Genomic DNA, 18,863 nt, shown 5'->3' with positions numbered 1-18,863 from the left:
AGGTCCCTTCAACCCTCACGATTCTGGGATTCTAGGTTCCTGCTTTGAATGGGAGCTTGGAACCAGCTGGGGACTGTGCTCCCTCGCTGCTGGGCACCAGCTCTGCTCGGGAGCAGGAGAGCTCTTGTTTGAGCAAAACTAAGCTGAGCTGAACACTGAGCCTTTCCCTGGCAGGTCTGGCTGTGCTTGCTGGCAGGTCGCTCTTCTGGCTCCCTCTGAGGCCCCTGTGCCTGCTGCAGGGATGGCACAAGCAAACGTATGCATTTCTGCTCATTTGCTACAGTTTGTAATCCTGTGTGTTAGCCTAATCCAGCCAAGGCTGAGTTGGAGTCCTCACACTGAAGCTGCAATGGCTGAGCATTGCCTGAAGTGCCCTGGCACAGCTGAAACTCATGCTTCCCATCTGACATCTCTGATACAGCCTCTTGCAAGCTGAAAGAGCTCAGACCTTCTTGCTTCTACATCCAATATTCGATTTTCTGGGTTGCAAAAGTGGATGAGGAGGGCAGGGGGGAGCAGGGTGCTGCTGTCAGGGCAGCAGTGAGTGATGGTTCTTCCTGTGCCTGGGGAGCCGCTGTCCTGTGGCACAGTGCGGGCACAGGGCTGCCTGTTTCTCCCTCAGAAAGTGGAAACACAAACCTGCTGCTTTCCTGCTCTCTGCCTGGACCTGAGCTGTGCATCATCGACACTGGCATCACTCAGCATCTTTGGAGAAACTCACCTTCCCTATGGGAGAGAGAGGGCTGATTTTAGGCAGCAGGAAGACGATATTGCTACAGGCGGTGGCAGGGGGACCAGCAAGCACCAGGTACCTTCCCTGTGCTGCATGTTTTGGCCAGCACAGTTAATGCATCACTTGCTAAGTAGCCAGAGAGAAATTGCCATATGGCCTGGCCTGCTGTTCCTCTGCTAGAAGAACCAGAAAATATGTGTGCTCCAAAGGCACAGCTTGTTCCTGCTCCAGCATCCGCATGTGCAGCAGCAGGGAGCAGAGCCACTGCCGTCTGCTTGGCAGGTACTGGCCAGGAGAGCTGGGGGTCAGGGCAGAAGCCCTATTACAGGGGCATGTGCTGACAGGACAATGAGAATGGCTTTAACCTGCCAGAGGGGAGATTGAGATGAGCTCTGAGGCAGAAGCTCTTCCCTGTGAGGGTGCTGAGGCGCTGGCACAGGGTGCCCAGAGAAGCTGTGGCTGCCCCATCCCTGGCAGTGTTCAAGGCCAGGTTGGACACAGGGGCTTGGAGCAACCTGCTCTAGTGGAAGGTGTCCCTGCCTGTGGCAGGGGTTGGAACTGGAGGAGCTTTAAGGTCCCTTCCAACCCAAACCAGTCTGGGATTCTGGGATTCTATGATTTCAGCCACTCCTGGCTCCTGTGCCTGGGGTGCAGGGACACCTTCCAGGCTCCTAGTTGTGGTTATGGAACAAATAGTATCCTCCTCTTTGGAGAACAGACGGAGCAGTAAACAGAATATTCATCTCTCACCCTAGTCTGGCCATAGATGAAGCCTGGTGAGGCAGAGGTGTATGTGGTACCACACACTGTGGTTGCTGGTCCTGCAGCCTGCCGTGTGCTCAGATCTGGGCTGTCTCTCCCAGCACACCAGAGTGTGAGTTCACAGGGGTGAGTAACAAGGCTTGGCTGAGTCTGTTGTGTTTGTGCATCAGTGATCAAGGCATCTCCCAACCCTCTTCTGGATCCTCTCCAGTGCCTTACCCCCGCTGGCACCATCCTGGAGGTCCTGGCTCTGTCGCAGTCAGCCTTGTGGAGACATGACTGTGACCGCCCGTGGCGTCCAGCTCCACAGGGATGGGGGAGCCAGCCTGGGAGGAGGTGTTTGGCAGATGTCCCTGTGGTGGCTCTGGTTTGAATGTGGCCCACTGGTAAGACTGGCCTGTTTGCACGGGCCACTAAAGGAGAAAGCTGCAGAACAGCCCTGGGAAGCACAGGCAGGACACAGCAGGTAGGGGTTAGTGTCCTTGTGTGTGTGTGTGTGTGGTTGGTTCCTCCTGAGCCCCAGGAAGTTCCTGCTCTCATGCCAGGGCAGAGGCTGCCAGAGGACCTTCCCCAGCCTTGGCTGCAACTTCTTGCTCTTGGAGGGATGATGGCTTTGAAGGGCTGGTCACTTCCCCTGGCTGCACTGCTCAGAAGAGTCTTTCAGCACCTGAGCTGCAGTGGAGTAAGCTTGACTTGGATTTAACAGTGTAAATAGAGACATGTGGTCATTTCACCCACACAGGGTTATGATGGTGTCATGTTTTCCCTGTGGTTGTGCAGTGATGTGCTGGTTTGCAGTGAGGTGAGCACAGGGAAACCGTTGTGGGTTGCAGCAGAGCTGTCTGCAGGGAGAGGATGGTGCATCCAGCCCCTGGGTGGGCTCTGGGGCATGGTCAGCCTGAGCTTTGCATAGAAACCCCATAAACCCTGGGGAAAGCCTCGGAATTTCTGTCCCTTCACTACACATCAGGGTGACTAGATGCCCCGAGTGCTGCCGGATGGTGCTGCAGCACTGGGGTCTGTTGTTTCATGCAGGGCTGGGGTGTGCTCCCCATCACTGGAGATGTTTTGGAGGCTCTGGTTGTGGAGCAGAGCCCCCCCTGGGCCTGGCATCACCAGGTCACCTCCTGGGGACCCAGCAGAGGACTTGGCGTCACCCCTCTGGATCAAGGTGTTTCTTCTCCACATGATCAGGTCTCCTTCATGTCCTCTAGCACAAGTGAACCACTCCTTATCCCAGTGTGGAGGGGAGCAGCTGAGTCGTGAAAGGGAGAGTCTGTTTGCTTCCCGACTGGATTCCTCCCCTGGATTCGGGGACATCTCCAAGGTCACTCTCTGCTGTGCACTCTAGGACTGCTTTTGCACACCTCTGGCTGTTGCTGCTGCTCCTGCTGTCTGGGCTTGTTTGTTTTCCAGCCCGTCTGGGGCAGCAGCTCCTTTCCCTCCAGGAATGTTTAGGGAGGATGTTTCCAGAGGCCGTGCGGGGGCTGCTGGTCACTGCTGGCTCGGCTCCTATCGGAGGAAAGGCTGCAGCAGGTATGGCCCCGCAGCAGCACTCTGCTAATGCAGCTGCCTCTGCTGCCTAATGACTTTCCCAAGGTATTTTTAGCTGCACGTAAACTTCGGGAAAAGCTTTTTTGCAGCCAAGCACACTGTGGCCTTTGTTCAGGTTTCTGGGAATAGGGAGGTAATGGCTCAGTGCGGCTGCAGTGGCTTGCACAGCCCATTGCCCTCACAGTGTGTTTGCAAGTGGCTCAGGAGCATTCCAGCCTGGTCCATGGGGCTGTAGAGACCCCTTGAGTGATGCTGACCTGCTCTCACCCATGCACTGTCTGTGGCTTGGTTTGGCAAAGCTGCTGGTTCAGGAGCAGCTTGCAAAGGAGCTTTCACAAAGGGCTGCTCCTCCTGGGCATGCTGGGGTGTCCATCAGAAGAAACCATCTCACCTCTGCCTGTTGCTAACCGCTGTCTGTTGCAAAGTCAACTTGCATGTGCAATTAGCACATTAAATGTCCTGTTCTGTGACAGGGAGTTGGAACTTAAAGTCTTTTCCAACCCAAACCATTCTGTGATAAATAGCTCTGGCACTGGACTCCAACACTGCTTTCTGCCTTCCACACCAGTGGCTTCTCAAACCAACAAAATGCCCACTCCAGGCTGCTGAGGATGTCCCCAGCCAGACACAGGGCCCCTTCACATAGCCCCTTCGCCAGTGACCTCCCAAAGAGCTTCTGTGCTTGCAGTAAGGGCAAGAAGTGCAGGGGTTCAGCTGGGGGTTATCATAGAATCACAGAATCAACCAGGTTAGAAAAGACCTTTAAGATCATCGAGTCCAACCTTTACTCCAGGACTGCCAAGGCCACCACTAACCCATGTCACTAAACTAGAGTTGGGGCTCTACAAGCAGCCAGCTGTTTGCCAGCTGTGCTAGCAAATGAACCCACATGCAGTGGTGGCTGCACTGCTGCGTAGGATCTGGGTGGTTGGTCCAGCCTGCTGGAGAGTTCCCTGGATGTGGAGGATCTTAAGGCTGGGATAAAGATAAAGATGCTTCTCTCTCTTTGAGGTAAGGAGATTGTGGGCTGGAAGGAGCAGGTCTGAAAACAAGAGCCACTGCTAACTGCCTGCAGCATCTCTTTGCTCAGTGGAGTGAAGAATAGAGCTGGCTGCATTGCCCTGGCTCTGTGCTTGGCACAGGGCTGAGGTCTGGGCTCTGGTGGCCATGGGCCAAGTACCACTGCTCCTGCACCCTCAGTCTGTGTGAGCTGTGACAGCGCATGGCTTCAGTCTGGAGTAACTGCTCTCGGAACTCCTTGCTGGCAGTGAGGAGCAGGAATGGGCTTTTCCAGCCTCGGGGGCAGCTTGTTGCAGGCAGGAGCTGCAGGAGAGAGTTCCAGGCTGCAGGTGGGGTCACAGCAGGTCTGAGCGTGATTTTGGGGTGCTTGGGCTCGGTCTGAGCTATCAGGGTGGTCTGTGCTGTCCTGTGCGCACTTCTCATCTGGTGACTTATTTTGGAGGCTGGGCTACCTGTGTGGAAACTGCATCAGTGCCACTGAGTCACACGGTGGCTCTGACAGCCAAACCACATCCAACAGGCTGAGAGCTGGGCTGGTTCAGCCTGGAGAAGAGAAGGCTCCTGAAGGGGACACCTTAGAGCAGCTCCAGTGCCTAAAGGGACTCCAGGAAACCTGGAGAGGGGCTTTGGACAAGGGCCTGTAGGGACAGGCCAAGGGGAATGGCTTTAACCTGCCAGAGGGGAGATTGAGATGAGCTCTGAGGCAGAAGCTCTTCCCTGTGAGGGTGCTGAGGCGCTGGCACAGGGTGCCCAGAGAAGCTGTGGCTGCCCCATCCCTGGCAGTGTTCAAGGCCAGGTTGGACACAGGGGCTTGGAGCAACCTGCTCTAGTGGAAGGTGTCCCTGCCTGTGGCAGGGGGTTGGAACTGGATGAGCTTTAAGGTCCCTTCCAACCCAAACCAGGCTGGGATCCTCTGTGAGTGATGCTGGCCATGCGTATTGCTGGGAGAGTGTGTTGCCTTGCTCGGTGCTGCAGTTGGGAGTGACCTTGAGAACCCCTGGGTGTCTGCAGGGGGTTAGAAACTCTGAATGTGAAGTGCTCACAGGTTCACTTCCAGCTGGTTTTCTGTTGGTGCACATGAGCTGGGCGGGAACTCACCCAAAATGACTCATTGGATCGTGCTGCCTGTAATGTAGAAGAGGGAATTCCACTTTGTGGAGTCTGTGGACTTATCCTAAGGGTCCTGGAAAGGCTGTGGGGTTTCATGCTCATAGCAGGAGGCTTGGAATCACTGTCTGTGTGTTCATCTGCTGGTCAGCCAGCTGGAAAGCATCCAGGTCTCAGTGGAAACTCAGTGGTCACTGCCCTCGGGGACTCCCATCTCCCTTCTGCACTGCAATAAGTGGACTTGCTCCCTCTCCCTTCCAGATGGAGCGAGTCCCCTCACTGCAGCGCAGAAGCTGCACAGGAGAGTTGATGTACTCCAGTGTACCAATTTGCTTTCCGAAAGTAAGGATAACGGGTGTAAGATCACGGTTGAATGGTGCCCAGTAGAAGTCAGGAACCCTTGAGTCATTTTAGCCAGCCTTTACCCTGTCACCAACAAGCGAAGGCACCTCAGCTGCTGCCCTGAACGGAGCGAGGCTTCCCCCAGGGGGAAGGGAGAAGGTCCCAGGCCCCAGCCCTGCAGGCAGCGTGGCAGCGGTGGCTTTGTGCCTCCCCCTGGTGACAAGCGCTGGCGTTGCACTGTAGGCTCCATAATCCGGGTTTATTTGGGGGCCGGGGCGGGGATCACCGGGAGGTGCCCTGGGTGCGGGGATGGAGTGAGCAAGTCTGCTCCTCCCCGTGAGGGCATGGACACACATCTCTGCGTTCTCTCCTGTGTTGCCTTTGCAGCGGTACACAATGGGATGCCTGTTATATCATAGAGTCATAGAATCAATGAGGTTGGAGAAGACCTTTAAGCTCCTCGAGTCCAACCGTTCCCCAGCACTGCCAAGGCCACCACTAACCCATGGCACTGAGGGCCTCATCTACACGGGGTGTGAACACTTGCAGGGATGGTGACTCCAGCGCTGCCCTGAAGCTTATCACTTACTCTGCCTGCCCTTGGGCTGCAGACAAGGGTGCTCACTAACTGGGGTGTCCTTAGGTCCCCATGGGGTGGCTGAGTGAGCAGAGGGGCAGCGCTGCAGCTCTTCATAACATGAAGGATGCACCGAGTCAAACGCCACCTCCCCTGGGTCGCAGTGTCTGGGGTGGATTTACCCTTTTCTCTCCCCCACCTCCCCATCACATAATCCCCTTAATCCTGTGACAATAGGGCTCTTACTGTCAGCTCTGTGGTGCCAGTGCTGCTGAGGTGCAAGCTGTCTCCTCCACCATGCATCAGTGCAAGAGCTGCCCAAACCTAGAGTCTTCATTCCTCCAGCAACGGTCCTACAAAGCAGAATAAACCCAGCTTGATTGGATGGGAATCCTGGTCACCTCTTTAAATGCAGAACCTCTCATCTTTACATGTATTTAACAAGTGTTGATAAACTTTAGTGCTTTTCTTACTGAAAGCAACTTTGGGAGCTGCCTGATGTCACCACATCACCCTGCAGGTACAGTTCAGCCATCACACTGCCTGGGAGGGAATCAGAATCCAGATGGGAGTGCTGGAGGGTGGATGGGGCTGGGGTGTCTGAATCTGTAGCTGTTGTTTTAGCCATGTGCTGAGCCTTGAGGGTGCATGATCAGCACCCTCAAGGCTGCCATTGCAAAGCAGGTGTCCTGGGTTCAGCTTAAACCACGACAGCAGGGTGTGGTTGAAGAAAACAAGTATGGAGGTTTTAACACTGGAAATCTTTTTCTTAGGTCTTAGATATAAGGAAGAAGTTCTTTACTGTGAGGGTGCTGAGGCGCTGGCACAGGTTGTCCAAAGAAGTGGCAAATCTCCATCCCTGGCAGTGTTCAAGGCCAGGTTGGACAGAGCCTTTGGCAACATGGTCTAGTGTGAGGCCCATGGCCAGGTGATGATCTTGAGTCCCTTCCAACCCAAACCATTCTGTGATTCTGTTGGGCTGAGGTATTGCAGGTCCCTTCTTGGGACCAGGGGTGGGTTTAGGCCTGGGAGGTGGACCTCTGGTTCCAGCTCCTGATCACTGTGCAATCTGCATGGGGCTGGGTGTGTGGCTAAGGCTAAGGCAGCTTGATGCCCACCAGACCTCCTTTCCACCTTCCACCTGTGCTTTCTTGCCATCCCCCCAGCTGCTGTAGCCTACTTGAAGGGAGATAAACACAGAGCATCCCTTCTCCATGCCCTGTGTCAGTAGTGTAGGCTAACCACATGCTGTGGCACTGGGATCCCTTAAACTCTGCCCCAAACTACCTTATTTACAGGGTGTCTTAACATAGAACCAGTCATTGGGAATGGAGACATCTCCCATCCCAAGGAGAGGTGTATGGCAGCAGAGGCTCATGTTGACTCAAGCTCTGCTCTTTGGATCTGGGGTTGTCCAGCGGGCTGCACGTAGGGGAACAAGTTGAGTGTTGTTCCCTGTCTGGTGGCCTCTCTCTCCAGAAGATGATGCTCTCCAGAAGATCACACCATTCCAAGGCCACAGCCTGTTCCACTGACCTTTTACTCTTGTCTCCCACAGGGGTCCTGACAGCTGGAGAGCACAACTTTCCCTTCCAGTTCCTGCTGCCAGGTATGATGCCGATAAAAGGCCGAAGACACTTCCATAGGAGCCTTGGCTTGTGCAGCCTCTGAGGTGTGCTGAGCAGGACTGGGGGATGGCAGGGGTGGGCTTGGCCCAGAGACACTAGAGGGAGCTTGGACAAGCAGGTACCTTCTGTGTTGGTGCAAAGCCAGGTCTGATGACTGTCTATGGCTGATGCCTCTCCAAGTGTGACCCTGTGAGCTCTCTGAGTGTGCACTGGGGTCCTGGCCCGTGGCTTGGGGAGGGGATCTCTGCTCTGGCACCCATAATTGCAGAGGATCTCTTCTTGTAAGGAGGTTGCAGCAAGGTCTCCAAGTGACCTTGAGTGTTCACCCCCAGGTCTTTCGGGGGGATTCCCCATGTGCTCTGTCTCTCAGGTACTTGCAGAACTCCTCAGGTGAAGAGGAAAGCTGTTTAAAGGGACTGTACTTCCAGTGCAGAAACACTTGGCCTTACTCAGCCTTATGATCCTTTTCTTTCTGTCTCGACTCCAGCCTCTGCTCCTACATCCTTCGAAGGGCCTTTTGGCAAGGTCCTCCATCAGGTGAAGGCTGTGATAGACACACCTCGCTTCTCCAAGGACTACAAGTGCAGCAGGATTTTCTACATTCTCTGCCCTCTCAACTTGAACGACATCCCTGACATTGAGGTAAGAACAAGGAGCGTGGCTGGGACGTGCCGAGGCTTCAGCACTTGTCCTTGTGTCCTGTGTGCTGTCTGGAGGGTAATTGTGTGGTTGGACAACTCCCTGACTGAAAGAGCAGGACGGGGACTCCTGATCTGTCCTACCTTGATGTCAGTCCCTGCTCCAAGTGATTTTTGAGTCTCCCATCTGTTGTTTTAAAAGATTTAGGTGAATTTTCAGCATGCAGAGGGAGATGTTGGCCAATAGCACCAGGTGCTTGTGAAGAACTGGGTTTGGGGAACTCGGTTTGGAGGGAAGAGCAGCTAATAGGACAGCAAAACAGTGAGAGATGTTGTCTGTGGTAGTGCTGTGTTGCTGGTTCTTTGCATCCTTTCAGACCAGATATTTCTGCTTGCATGTTTTTAACCTCTGAGTGTTTTCTTGGAGGCTCTCTGAGTCTCTTGAGCCAACATCTCTGTGTTCGCTGTCCTGCAGCAGCCCAATACTATGTCAGTCACCAAGAAGTTCAACTACAAGCTTGTGAAAAGTGGCAACATCATCCTGACTGCCACCTCGGATCTGAAAGGGTACATCGTGGGCCAGGCCATCCAGCTCCGCACCGACATCGAGAACAAGTCGGGCCGGGACACGGGGGCTGTGGTAGCCAGTCTGCTCCAGGTGAGCATCGAAAGGCTGGTTCCTGGCTTGTGCTGGCACTGCACACCCCGGGGTCTCTGTGAAACTGGGGCAGTTCTCACCCTCACCACTGTGCATCTCTGCTGTGTGTGGCTGGAAGGGGACAGTGAGGAGCTCGGCCTCTGGCTACCTCTGATTCTCTCTGCCTTACTGGGGAAAGAGGTGGTAGAACTTGTCTTGCTTGTACCAACTCAGTCTGTCATGTAATGATTGGTATTTCTGCTCTATATTATGCACGTGAGGTTTGTGCTTGTGCTTGTTTGACACATTTGGGTGGTTTTGTGTCCTGACTTGAGTTTGTGGGAGACAGAGTGATTTGTGTTGGAAGGGACCTTAAAGCTCACCCAGTTCCAACCCCCTGCCACGGGCAGGGACACCTTCCACTAGAGCAGGTTGCTCCAAGCCCCTGTGTCCAACCTGGCCTTGAACACTGCCAGGGATGGGGCAGCCACAGCTTCTCTGGGCACCCTGTGCCAGCGCCTCAGCACCCTCACAGGGAAGAACTTCTGCCTCAGAGCTCATCTCAATCTCCCCTCTGGCAGGTTAAAGCCATTCCCCTTGTCCTGTCCCTACAGGCCTGTCCTGTCCAAAGCCCCTCTCCAGGTTTCCTGTAGCCCCTTTAGGCACTGGAGCTGCTCTAAGGTCTCCCCTTCAGGAGCCTTCTCTTCTCCAGGCTGACCCAGCCCAGCTCTCTCAGCCTGTCAGAAGACGATCTGCAATCTTTCTGCTAGCTGTGTTTTCTCCTGTCTGTACAGAAAGTGGCTTATAAATCCAAGCGCTGGATTTACGACCTGAGGACCATCGCAGAGGTGGAAGGCTCAGGAGTGAAAGCCTGGAAATACGCAGAGTGGAAGGAGCAGATCCTCGTTCCAGCACTGCCCCAGTCCATTCTGCAGGGCTGTAGCCTCATCCATATTGACTACTACATCCAAGTGAGTCCATTGGTGCTGCCAGAGAGCTCCAGTGGGCTGTGCTGCAGCTTCTCCTGCATTGAGCTCAGTTGCTGAACTCTGTGGGTGATGTGGGTGGCCTTTGTGTAAGATGAACCTTCCCAGTGCAATGTGTGATGAAGAGGATGCCACTGTTTTTCCTTCTCTTCCAGGTCTCCCTCAAGTCACCCGAGGTTTCAGTCACTCTCCCCATTTACATCGGTAACATCGCTGTGAACAGGGTGCCCCTGAGCCCCTCCCGGCCCATCCAGCACATCCCATCTGCAGTGGTACCCAGTGCCCCCCCGGAGGAAGAGGAGGCTGCCAGTGGTTATCACTCCATGGACAATGTCTCAATCCCCACCAAAAGCCATTCCCAACAGCAGCCATTTAGCTACGCCCCAGGACTGAGCTTCCAGGAGATACGGGTGGACTCGGAGCAGACGGGCTCCCCAAACCACCCCACGCTCTGCCTGTCCACGGGGGCCACTGTCCCTTACTACGCTGAGGGGAACGTGGTGCCTGTCCCCACTGCCAGCTCCCTCATTCTGCCTCCGGAGTACAGCACGTGGGGCTACCCCTATGGTGAGGATCCAAACAGCCTGGCAGCGTGGTAGTAAACATCTCCTGCCCAAGAGTCTCTGCCAGCTGTGAGCTGGGTGGGAATACAGGGATGTCAGCCTGCCATCATGGCAGGGGGATCATCAGGTCTCTCTGCCTGCTTTAGCCTCTGGAGAAGTCCCCTCTCACAGCTGTAAAAGCTGCTGTCCATTCCCACATCTGTACCCGTGCCTGCCCTGGGCTCGTTGTTCTTGTGAGAGGATCTCCCTGTTCTTAACTGAGCTTCCAGCCTCCCACTGAGAGAAAAACTTCTTGGCTTGTGGTGAGGCTGGTGGGAGCCGAGCCAGGAAAATGATGTAACTGAAATCTTCTGTCTGAGTTGGAGTGGGCCTGCAGCTGGACTGAGACACAAGCTGTGAGGGTGGGAGCTGAGAGACTGCCCAGGCTGGAAAAGCTTGGGGAAATCCCAGCGTGATGGATTCCTGGAGCTGTGCTTCTCCAGGCAGCTGGGGTGGAAGGGACCAGTGGTGTCTGTTAGCATGGTCCTACCTGAATAAACCCGCCTGTTAGCACTGGGGGAATGGGATGTGTCACCTCAGCCTTGGCTCGGGCCACAGGTCACCTGTGATCTGGAGGTGATAGAGGACATGAAGATGTTTGTGAAAGAAGGGGAGGAACGGACAAGACTTTGAGGTGCTGATTTTAACTCCTGCAGGCATCAGGACTTCATCAGGACATCATGCACACTCAAATTCTGCGTGTGCACTACTTAGAATCACAGAATCCCAGCCTGGTTTGGGTTTAAGGGGCCTTAAAGCTCATCCAGTCCCAACCTCCTGCCACAGACAGGGACACCTTCCACTAAGACCAGGTTGCTCCAAGCTCCTGTGTCCAACCTGGCCTTGAACACTGCCAGGGATGGGGCAGCCACAGCTTCTCTGGGCACCCTGTGCCAGCGCCTCAGCACCCTCACAGGGAAGAATTTAATTCAACAGCTTTGAAATTATTGTCAGAAAGTCCCATGGTACGTGTGAGCACACATGGGGTGAAAGGAACCTCCCAAACACCCACCACAACCACTTTATTCCTTCTTTTCCCTGCAGAGGCACCTCCATCCTACGAGCAGAGCTGCAGCAGTGCCAACTCCAGCATCAGCAACGGCAACTGACCTCCCCTGCTCTGAGTCCTGCTGGTGCTGCCCACCCCAGTGCCACGGTTCAGCTGCCTACACCGAGGTCTGGTACAGCACGAGGCGTCTCTTTGTCTCTCTGGCTGCTTGGTGGGGTAGATGGCATGGCCCAGCCTGGGCTTTTTAAGTCTCTTTCTAGGGAGGGGGGTGGGAAAACCAAAAAGTGCAGCCGGAGCAGCCTGTGTGTGCGTAGGAGAGGTCTGGGAAACTCAACTGCTGCTGCACCAAGTGCTGGAGAACTGGTTCAGCCCCAGGGATGGCCTCTGCAGCAGCCTGTGTTTAAAGTACTGTAGTCAACACTAACTGCTTTACTATCAAAGCACCTGCGATGCCTTATCTGAAATGCTCCTGACTTGGCATGTCTCCACTGTAGGTGAGGGCTGGGCTGGGTGGACTTTTCTCTTCTTTTTAGGGACTGTGTGCTCTCCAGAAGTGGTTTTGACAACCTTGTCCTCATAGGTCCTAAGGGTAGCTGAAACAGGAGGTTTCCTGGAGTGAGCGGGTTCGGAAGGTCAGGGGCTCTTCAAGAGCCAAAAGCACAAGTCCTCACTGTACCTGTGCTGTGGGCTGAGGGACCTGCAGCCTTTGGTCCTCCCACAGCGTGTGGTGAGGGGAGAGCAGGCTGGGGCGCTCACTCCTCACCCAGGAGGCCCTGCTGAGCTGTGGGGGGAGCCCGGTGTGACCCTGGGGTGCCCATCACCCAGCTTCTGGCCTTTCTCAGCAAAGGGTGACTCCTTCCTCTGGAAAGCCCTATAGGAGACAATCTGTCCTGGCTCGCTGTAGGCTGCAGCACCCGGGATGAGCAGCACTCGTCAGGCTGCAGTCGTGGGACACCCCAGATCCCTGTGTCCCACCTCCCACCCTGCAGGGTGCTCTCTCCATCCCACCTGCCTTCAGCAGGCCAGAATTCCATGACTATCAAGTTAGAAAAGTCCTGTCTGATGCTACCTCTGAGTCCCTGCCCGTGGAAGCCCTTTCCTTTGGGATTGACCCTCCCTGGAGGCTCAGCCTGGTGTCTCACAGGAGCACCCAGCGCTGCCGAGCCAGGGCAGGAGGGTGCTTGGCCTGGGGGCTGCTCTCTCGGTGCTGGTTGACCACTTGCCTCCTGAGCCGGCTCTTGAGCCACAGCAGGATGCTAAATGAGGGAGTGGGAACACAAAGTGCTGCACTCCTGGACCCGGCAGGTCAGGGGTGAAGCTGGAGGATGGAAAACAACATTTTTCTTCTGTGCTTCTCCCTCCTCACCTCCTTTTTTTTAAGCTTTTTTAGTATGAACTGCCCAAGCTGAGGAAACCACAACCTTAGGCCACGGCTTGTGCAGAGCTTGGGTCCCTCTGAGCGCTGGTCTCAGACCGGGCAGTATCTGACAAAGCTCTTGGGAGCAGCACAGCCTCGCCTCAGCCCCGCACACCCGCTGCAGCTGGGGACAAGCCCTGCTTTGCACTCTTCCTTTGCAAATGCTTTTAGTTTGGTTCATTTTAAGTGTTGAACTGCTTTAAGGATAGAGTAGAGAAGGTGCCGTTCTGAGCAGTGCTGGCACAACACGCACCAGTGGTGATAGAATGATTGTCATTGTCCCTGAATATATATATATATGAGATGAAGTTTTGTTTTTAATGATTGAATTCAGAAATACAAATTTTAATGCTGTATTTAATAAATTATTCTAAGAGAAACGCTGTGCTTTTTCATCCATTGCTGATGCTTATCCATGTGCCTCTTCACGCCAAACCCAGGGATGCACCGTGCCGGTTTGTGACCAAGTGTGAAGCACGTTTTTGCTCTGGCCACAGAAGATGGGGACTTCTGCTGACAACCAGCACGGTGCAGCCTGTACAGTGTCCCAAAGCCATGGTTTGTATAGATGGGGTCCTGGGCCTCCTCTGCTGTCCAACAGGAGAGGTGTGCTGGTGGGGAGGGATGGGAGCACAGGCTCTCCCTGCAGGAGGATGCAGATGGAGCAGGCAAGCCCTGGCTGGAGGGGCTGGACACCACCAGCCTCTGCCCTCTCTTAAAGAGCCATTTGGAATCAACGTGTTAAAAGTGGAAGAAGGTTCCTCCTCACACGCACAGTTCAGTGATACCATGGCTGAGGCATGCAGGTGCTGAATAAGCGTTGTCACTGCGAGTAGCCCGAGGTGTGAGCTGTGTCTCAGATATGAGGAATGCTGCTTCACTCTCTGCTCAACTCATGCTTCTGCCCAGCTTTTATTATTCCAGCCTCTCTCCTTTGCCTGCTGGTCTGTGCCTGCCATGAAAAGCATTCTTGATACACAGGGGTCAAAGGCAGAAGCTTGATCGTGATGGTGCATCTCTTCTCCAGTGCTCTTCCTCTTTCTCCCAGTTACCTGAACCTGTTTTGCCTGGCTCAGCCCGTAGCTCCCGTGGCCTTCCTTGCTGTCAGCAGTTCGTATCCCTCCTTTCCTCAACCCCTTCCACACCTCTGAACAAATCCCAGTGAGCTGTGATGGCTTCTGGCTCTGCTGGCTTGGCCTCACAGGCTCCTGGCCCAGCTGGGGTCCAGGAGAAGCAGCTTGGGCTGGGACTGGGTTCCCGCTTCCTTGTTCTCCATCCCTGGAGCTGAGCTGCTGGCAACGTGTCCTCTGCTGGAAAACTTGGATGCTGTTTGGTTACTGTGGCCAGAGCCACTAGGATGCCCTTTTAGACCCCCAGCCATGTCTGTCCTCCTCATTTAACCTCTGCAGTTGGGAATGTACCATTCATGGTGGAGACCATGGCGAGGAGAGGCCACAGTTGTATCTCACAGAGCTCCTGTGGTGCCCTGTGTCTCTGCAGTGCTCCCCTGCTCCTGAGCTTGCTCTCCCAAATCACATTTACTACAGCCTGGTCCTTCAGCATCTCTTGCTGTACATGGAGACCCCTTGGCAAAGCAAGGAGCAAGTGGGTGCATTGTTCTTCGCTGGTGAAGAGTGTCATCTCTGCTGTGGAGGGAGCAGGAAGGAGTTGGAGCTGAACCTCATGGTGGTCCTCATTTTAGATACTGAGGCTGGGCAGGCACAGCTCCCACAGGGAAATGCCCCTCTCAGACCTGTGGGGAGCCTCTGGCTGGCGTGCAGCAGGTCCCCTCCTTGTTCATGTTTCATGGACCCCTTTGAAACGGGCCAGCACTGCAGGATGGAGTTAGTCCAGCTCTTCAGCCTGCCTGCGGTGCTGGCCCCAGTCCTTGGGGTGTAACATGCATTGGGTGAACGCAACAGGGCAAACCCCAGTGTCTGGGTTTGTGTTCCCCTGGGAGAAGAACAGGCAATTCCCCATCCTCTGCCTCGCTGCTGTCCCTCTTCTTTGCAGCCTCTCCAGCTTCAACCTCTTAAGTCCTGGGGAGCTCCTGGAGGCCCTTGATCATCCCTCGGTCCAAACTCGGGAATGAAGAGGGGAAAAAAGCCCATTTTCCCAAACCCAGCTCTGGGTATAAAGAACTCCAACCCATAGGGATTCATTCAAATTCCTGGCTCCACTTTTTAAGCAGTTGGATTTGGTTGTGTTGCAATGGGGAGGGGAAGCGGTGGGGCACAAGTGAGCCAGTGGTTTCCAAATTCAGCATTCCATGGAAAATACCAAAAATATCATCTGCCTTTTTCGCTTTGCTGCTGCTGCTTTATTGTCCTTGTCCTGCTCTCCTCATGTGCTGCTTCCATATTTTGGGCATTTTCAGTCTGTTTGTGTGCTGGTAAACTCCGCTTTGGCACCTGATGTCCCACTGCCTGTGGCAGATGGCAAAGGGGACACAGGGGATGCAGAGGCTCTTTGTGTTGGACACTGACTCTCAGCTTTCCACTGAACCAACATACTGTCTGCTAGGAAGTTTTCCTATTGAGCCAGCACAAGAGAGGAGATAAAGGATGTTCTGGGCTCCCTTTGGGTTTTATTCTCTATTTTAAGACATTATTTCCAACGTTCTGCAGCAGGAATGTCCCATCCCTCCTCCCCAGGGAGGTAGCTGGGGGGTAAAACCCTCCACATTTGGTGCCTGTTCTTGTACCCATACCCATGGCTGTAATTCTTTACTCCTTTGGTTCTCTTTCCAGATGTGGGGGTTTTATACAGCATTTGATGGCTCCGTTCAAGCTCAGGCCTCTGTGCGATTTGTTACTGGGTTTTGCAGTGTAAACCACCAGTTGTACATGTTTACCACCGCTTCTGGGGACTATTTTTGTCCTGGGTTTTAAACCACCAAATGTAAAGAACTGGAAAATGTAAATAAAGATCTTTTTTAAGCCCGTGGATGCTTTTGCTCCGGTTAAAGTGTGATGGGCTCTGTCCGGGCGCTGAGGGCTGGGTGCAGCAGGCGAGAAGTGGCTCCTGGTTTCAGAAGTGTCATCCCCACCTACAGATGAAGCTCCAAAGCTGATTTACAGCCAATGTCAAAGCAAAGCCACGTCTCCTCCAATGTATTGGGGTGGGAAGACACCGGGGGGGTGATGAAACCATCCCGAGCTCCGGCGATGGAAGAATGTCCATGGGGAAGGACCCGCGCCCCAGCCGGAGGAAGCGCCGGGGCCGTTGGGTCGTTCTCTTCCTGCTGGCAGGAATCCCAGGATGTGGAGGCCGGTCCCTGCGCGCCCTGCACGGTGCGGGAGAGGGCGATGTCAGCGCGGCTGCGGGAGCCGGTGGAGCCGCCGCCGCCATGGTGGAGCTGAGCGGCGGCTCCACACTGGATCCACACTGAATCCACGCTGGATCCGCACTGCCGGGGACTCGGCAGCTCCTCTCGGGAGCTCCTGCAGGGAAATGGGCAGTTAGTGGCAAAGCAGACCCTGTCCTCGCCCTGCTCGTGTTAACACACGAGGCTAAACCAGGGGTTTGCGGTGGGACAGGAGCCGTGGCAGCAGCGATGGCTCTGTGGTGTATTCCCGGTTATTCCTGCTCCCTGTGGGAGCCTCTCCCCTTCCCGATGGCCAAGGGGAGGCCGGTTTGTCCCAGCGGCCGCAGTGGCCCCGGCTCCAGCAGATACACCCGCCTGGCCCTGCTCGGGGGTCCTGCCTCACCGGCACCGTCCCCAGCGCCGGCACCGGGCACACGGTGGTTTGTGAGAGCAGGGATGAAGGTTCAGTGATTCCCTCCCTCCGTGTCAAGCTGAGCATCCTCATTGCAGGATGGTGGCGTGTGCCTGGGGGACACTGGTCCTTGCTGGACCCAAGGCTCCAGCTGCACCATTTCGAGTGGGGGCTCTTTACGGGGGAACGGTCCCTGCATCCCGGGGGAGAGCAGAGGGAGAAGGACACTCACCCCTGCCACCACCCGCCGCTGCCACCACCCAGCGCTGCCACCACCCGCCGCTGCCACCACCCAGCGCTGCCACCACCCAGCGCTGCCACCACCCGCCGCTGCCACCACAGCTCCATCCCCTGCCGCGGCCCGGAGCGGTCCCCACGCAGCGGGCGGCTTCAAGGTGCAGGCTGCACAGGGACGTTGCCCCGGCCCTGCAGGGTGTTAATTGGTTAACGCATTGATTAGCTGCTGGTACTGGTGCAGGGCTGCCCTGGCCGGTGCAGCGGGGCCCGCCTCAGGCCCGGGGACTCTTATTTTGACCGCGGCGCTCGGGGCCGGGCGGGGCTGCGGGGGGCGGTGGCGGGGCCCGGGGCCGCGGGTTCGCGGCCTGTCGCCGCGCTCCGGGCCTCGCCTGCGGCGCGGGGCGGCCCCTGGGGGTGTCGCCGCCCTCGGCACGCGTGGCGGGGCGCGGGGGGGCTTCGAGCCGGGCCGGGGCGCGGGGCCGGGCTCCCCGCTGGGTCACGGTGTTGCCGGACCCTGCGGCTCCCTCCGGCGCCCCAAATCGCGCTGGTTTCAGCACATGCAGCGGGTAGCCCAGGCCCTCAGTGCCATGGGTTAGTGGTGGCCTTGGCAGTGCTGGGGAACGGTTGGACTGGATGAGCTTAAAGGTCTTTTCCAACCTCATTGATCCTGTGGCTCTGTCTTTGCTGTGGTGATGGGGTCCTGCCCCGCGGGTGCCCATGAAGCTGTGCTGGGTGAGGAGGCTCTGTGGGGACGTGGTGGTTCCCCGGTGGAACCCCTGCACGACATCCAGGGTGCTGTGGGGGAGTCTTCAGGAGCAGGCAGTGGCCAGGGCCCCCCATGGGTGCTGCCAGCGGGGCTCAGAGTGCTGGAGCAGGAGAACGTCACTGACAAGTGAATGAAACCGAGAGGAGTGAGGTGCTGGTGCAGGGCTGCAGCGGGAATGGTGCTCCTGGCAATGAATCCCAGGCTGGTTTTTATTGGAAGGGACCTTAAAGCTCATCCAGTTCCAACCCCCTGCCACGGGCAGGGACACCTTCCACTAGAGCAGGTTGCTCCAAGCCCTGTCCTTGAACGCTGCCAGGTGTAAACTGCTACCAGGGCACTCAAAGGCTCCTGTTTCCCTCCAAGGAACAAGCGCTCCCCTGCCCAGGGTTTATCTCCCCCCTCGCGGTATCTCCTGCTGTACTGAAGAGCTGTAAAAGAGCTAATTGCTTTGCAATCATGGGTTTACAGGCCTTGGCATTAGGAGGGTGGGGTTTGGGAGGGTGGAAGCAGCTCCTGGGAGTGCTTGATTGTGGGAAAGGGGGGAAGCAGCTGGGAGCGACCCCTCTGTAGCGTCCTCTGGGGCACCCCCTTTCCCAGCGCACCCATCCCAGCCTTTGGCCAGGAGATGCCAAGCCCTGGGATGGAAATAACGCATAAGCAGGAGCAGCTTGCAGAAGAGGAGGATCTTTGAAGGGTGAGCTCTTTGCCAGGAGGATGGATGGACTTTTTGACTCCTCCTGGGATTCTGCGTGGGTTTTCCATAGGTTTGTGGATGCCGGGGTGCTGAACATCGGCAGGCTCACTGCCCGCTGCGTTGGGCACTCTTCAGTGCGCAGCACTGGGTGGGCCGAGTTGCTGCCATGGGTGGTGGGGTGAACCCAACGGTGTGAGGGCTGCAGCCACGTCTCGGGGCTCCCGGTACAACAGCAACGAGCACAGGGCTTGGGAATGTCGGTGGGACCCTGTCCCCATCCCAGCCCTGCTCCAGCTGTACGGCAGCCTCCTGACGGGCGCCGCCATGACGACGTACGGCCAAAGGAGCCCCATGGGGGCCGCCATGCTGCCGCACGCATGCGCGGTGGCCGGCGGAGCGTCTCCATTGAGAAGAATGAGGGGAAAGGGGCGGGGC

At 56.0% G+C, this 18,863-nt stretch overlaps 1 protein-coding gene across 1 annotated transcript in view; it reads left to right on the top strand.

Moving 5' to 3' along the window:
- ARRDC1 (arrestin domain containing 1) overlaps positions 1-15,956 on the top strand; it is a 40,276-nt gene extending 24,320 nt beyond the window's left edge. The window contains exons 3-8 of the mRNA XM_030507179.1: positions 7,654-7,704; positions 8,211-8,365; positions 8,837-9,019; positions 9,793-9,969; positions 10,140-10,551; positions 11,631-15,956. Coding sequence (XP_030363039.1) covers positions 7,654-7,704; positions 8,211-8,365; positions 8,837-9,019; positions 9,793-9,969; positions 10,140-10,551; positions 11,631-11,695 — 1,043 coding nt within the window. The 3' untranslated portion in view covers positions 11,696-15,956. The remainder of the gene's footprint in view (positions 1-7,653; positions 7,705-8,210; positions 8,366-8,836; positions 9,020-9,792; positions 9,970-10,139; positions 10,552-11,630) is intronic.
- Positions 15,957-18,863: the final 2,907 nt, after the last annotated feature.

Source organism: Strigops habroptila, chromosome 15, assembly GCF_004027225.2.
Source record: "Strigops habroptila isolate Jane chromosome 15, bStrHab1.2.pri, whole genome shotgun sequence".
Lineage (NCBI taxonomy): Eukaryota > Metazoa > Chordata > Aves > Psittaciformes > Psittacidae > Strigops > Strigops habroptila.
The sequence above is the reverse complement of the archived record's forward strand: the minus strand, read 5'-3'. Positions and strand labels throughout refer to the sequence as shown.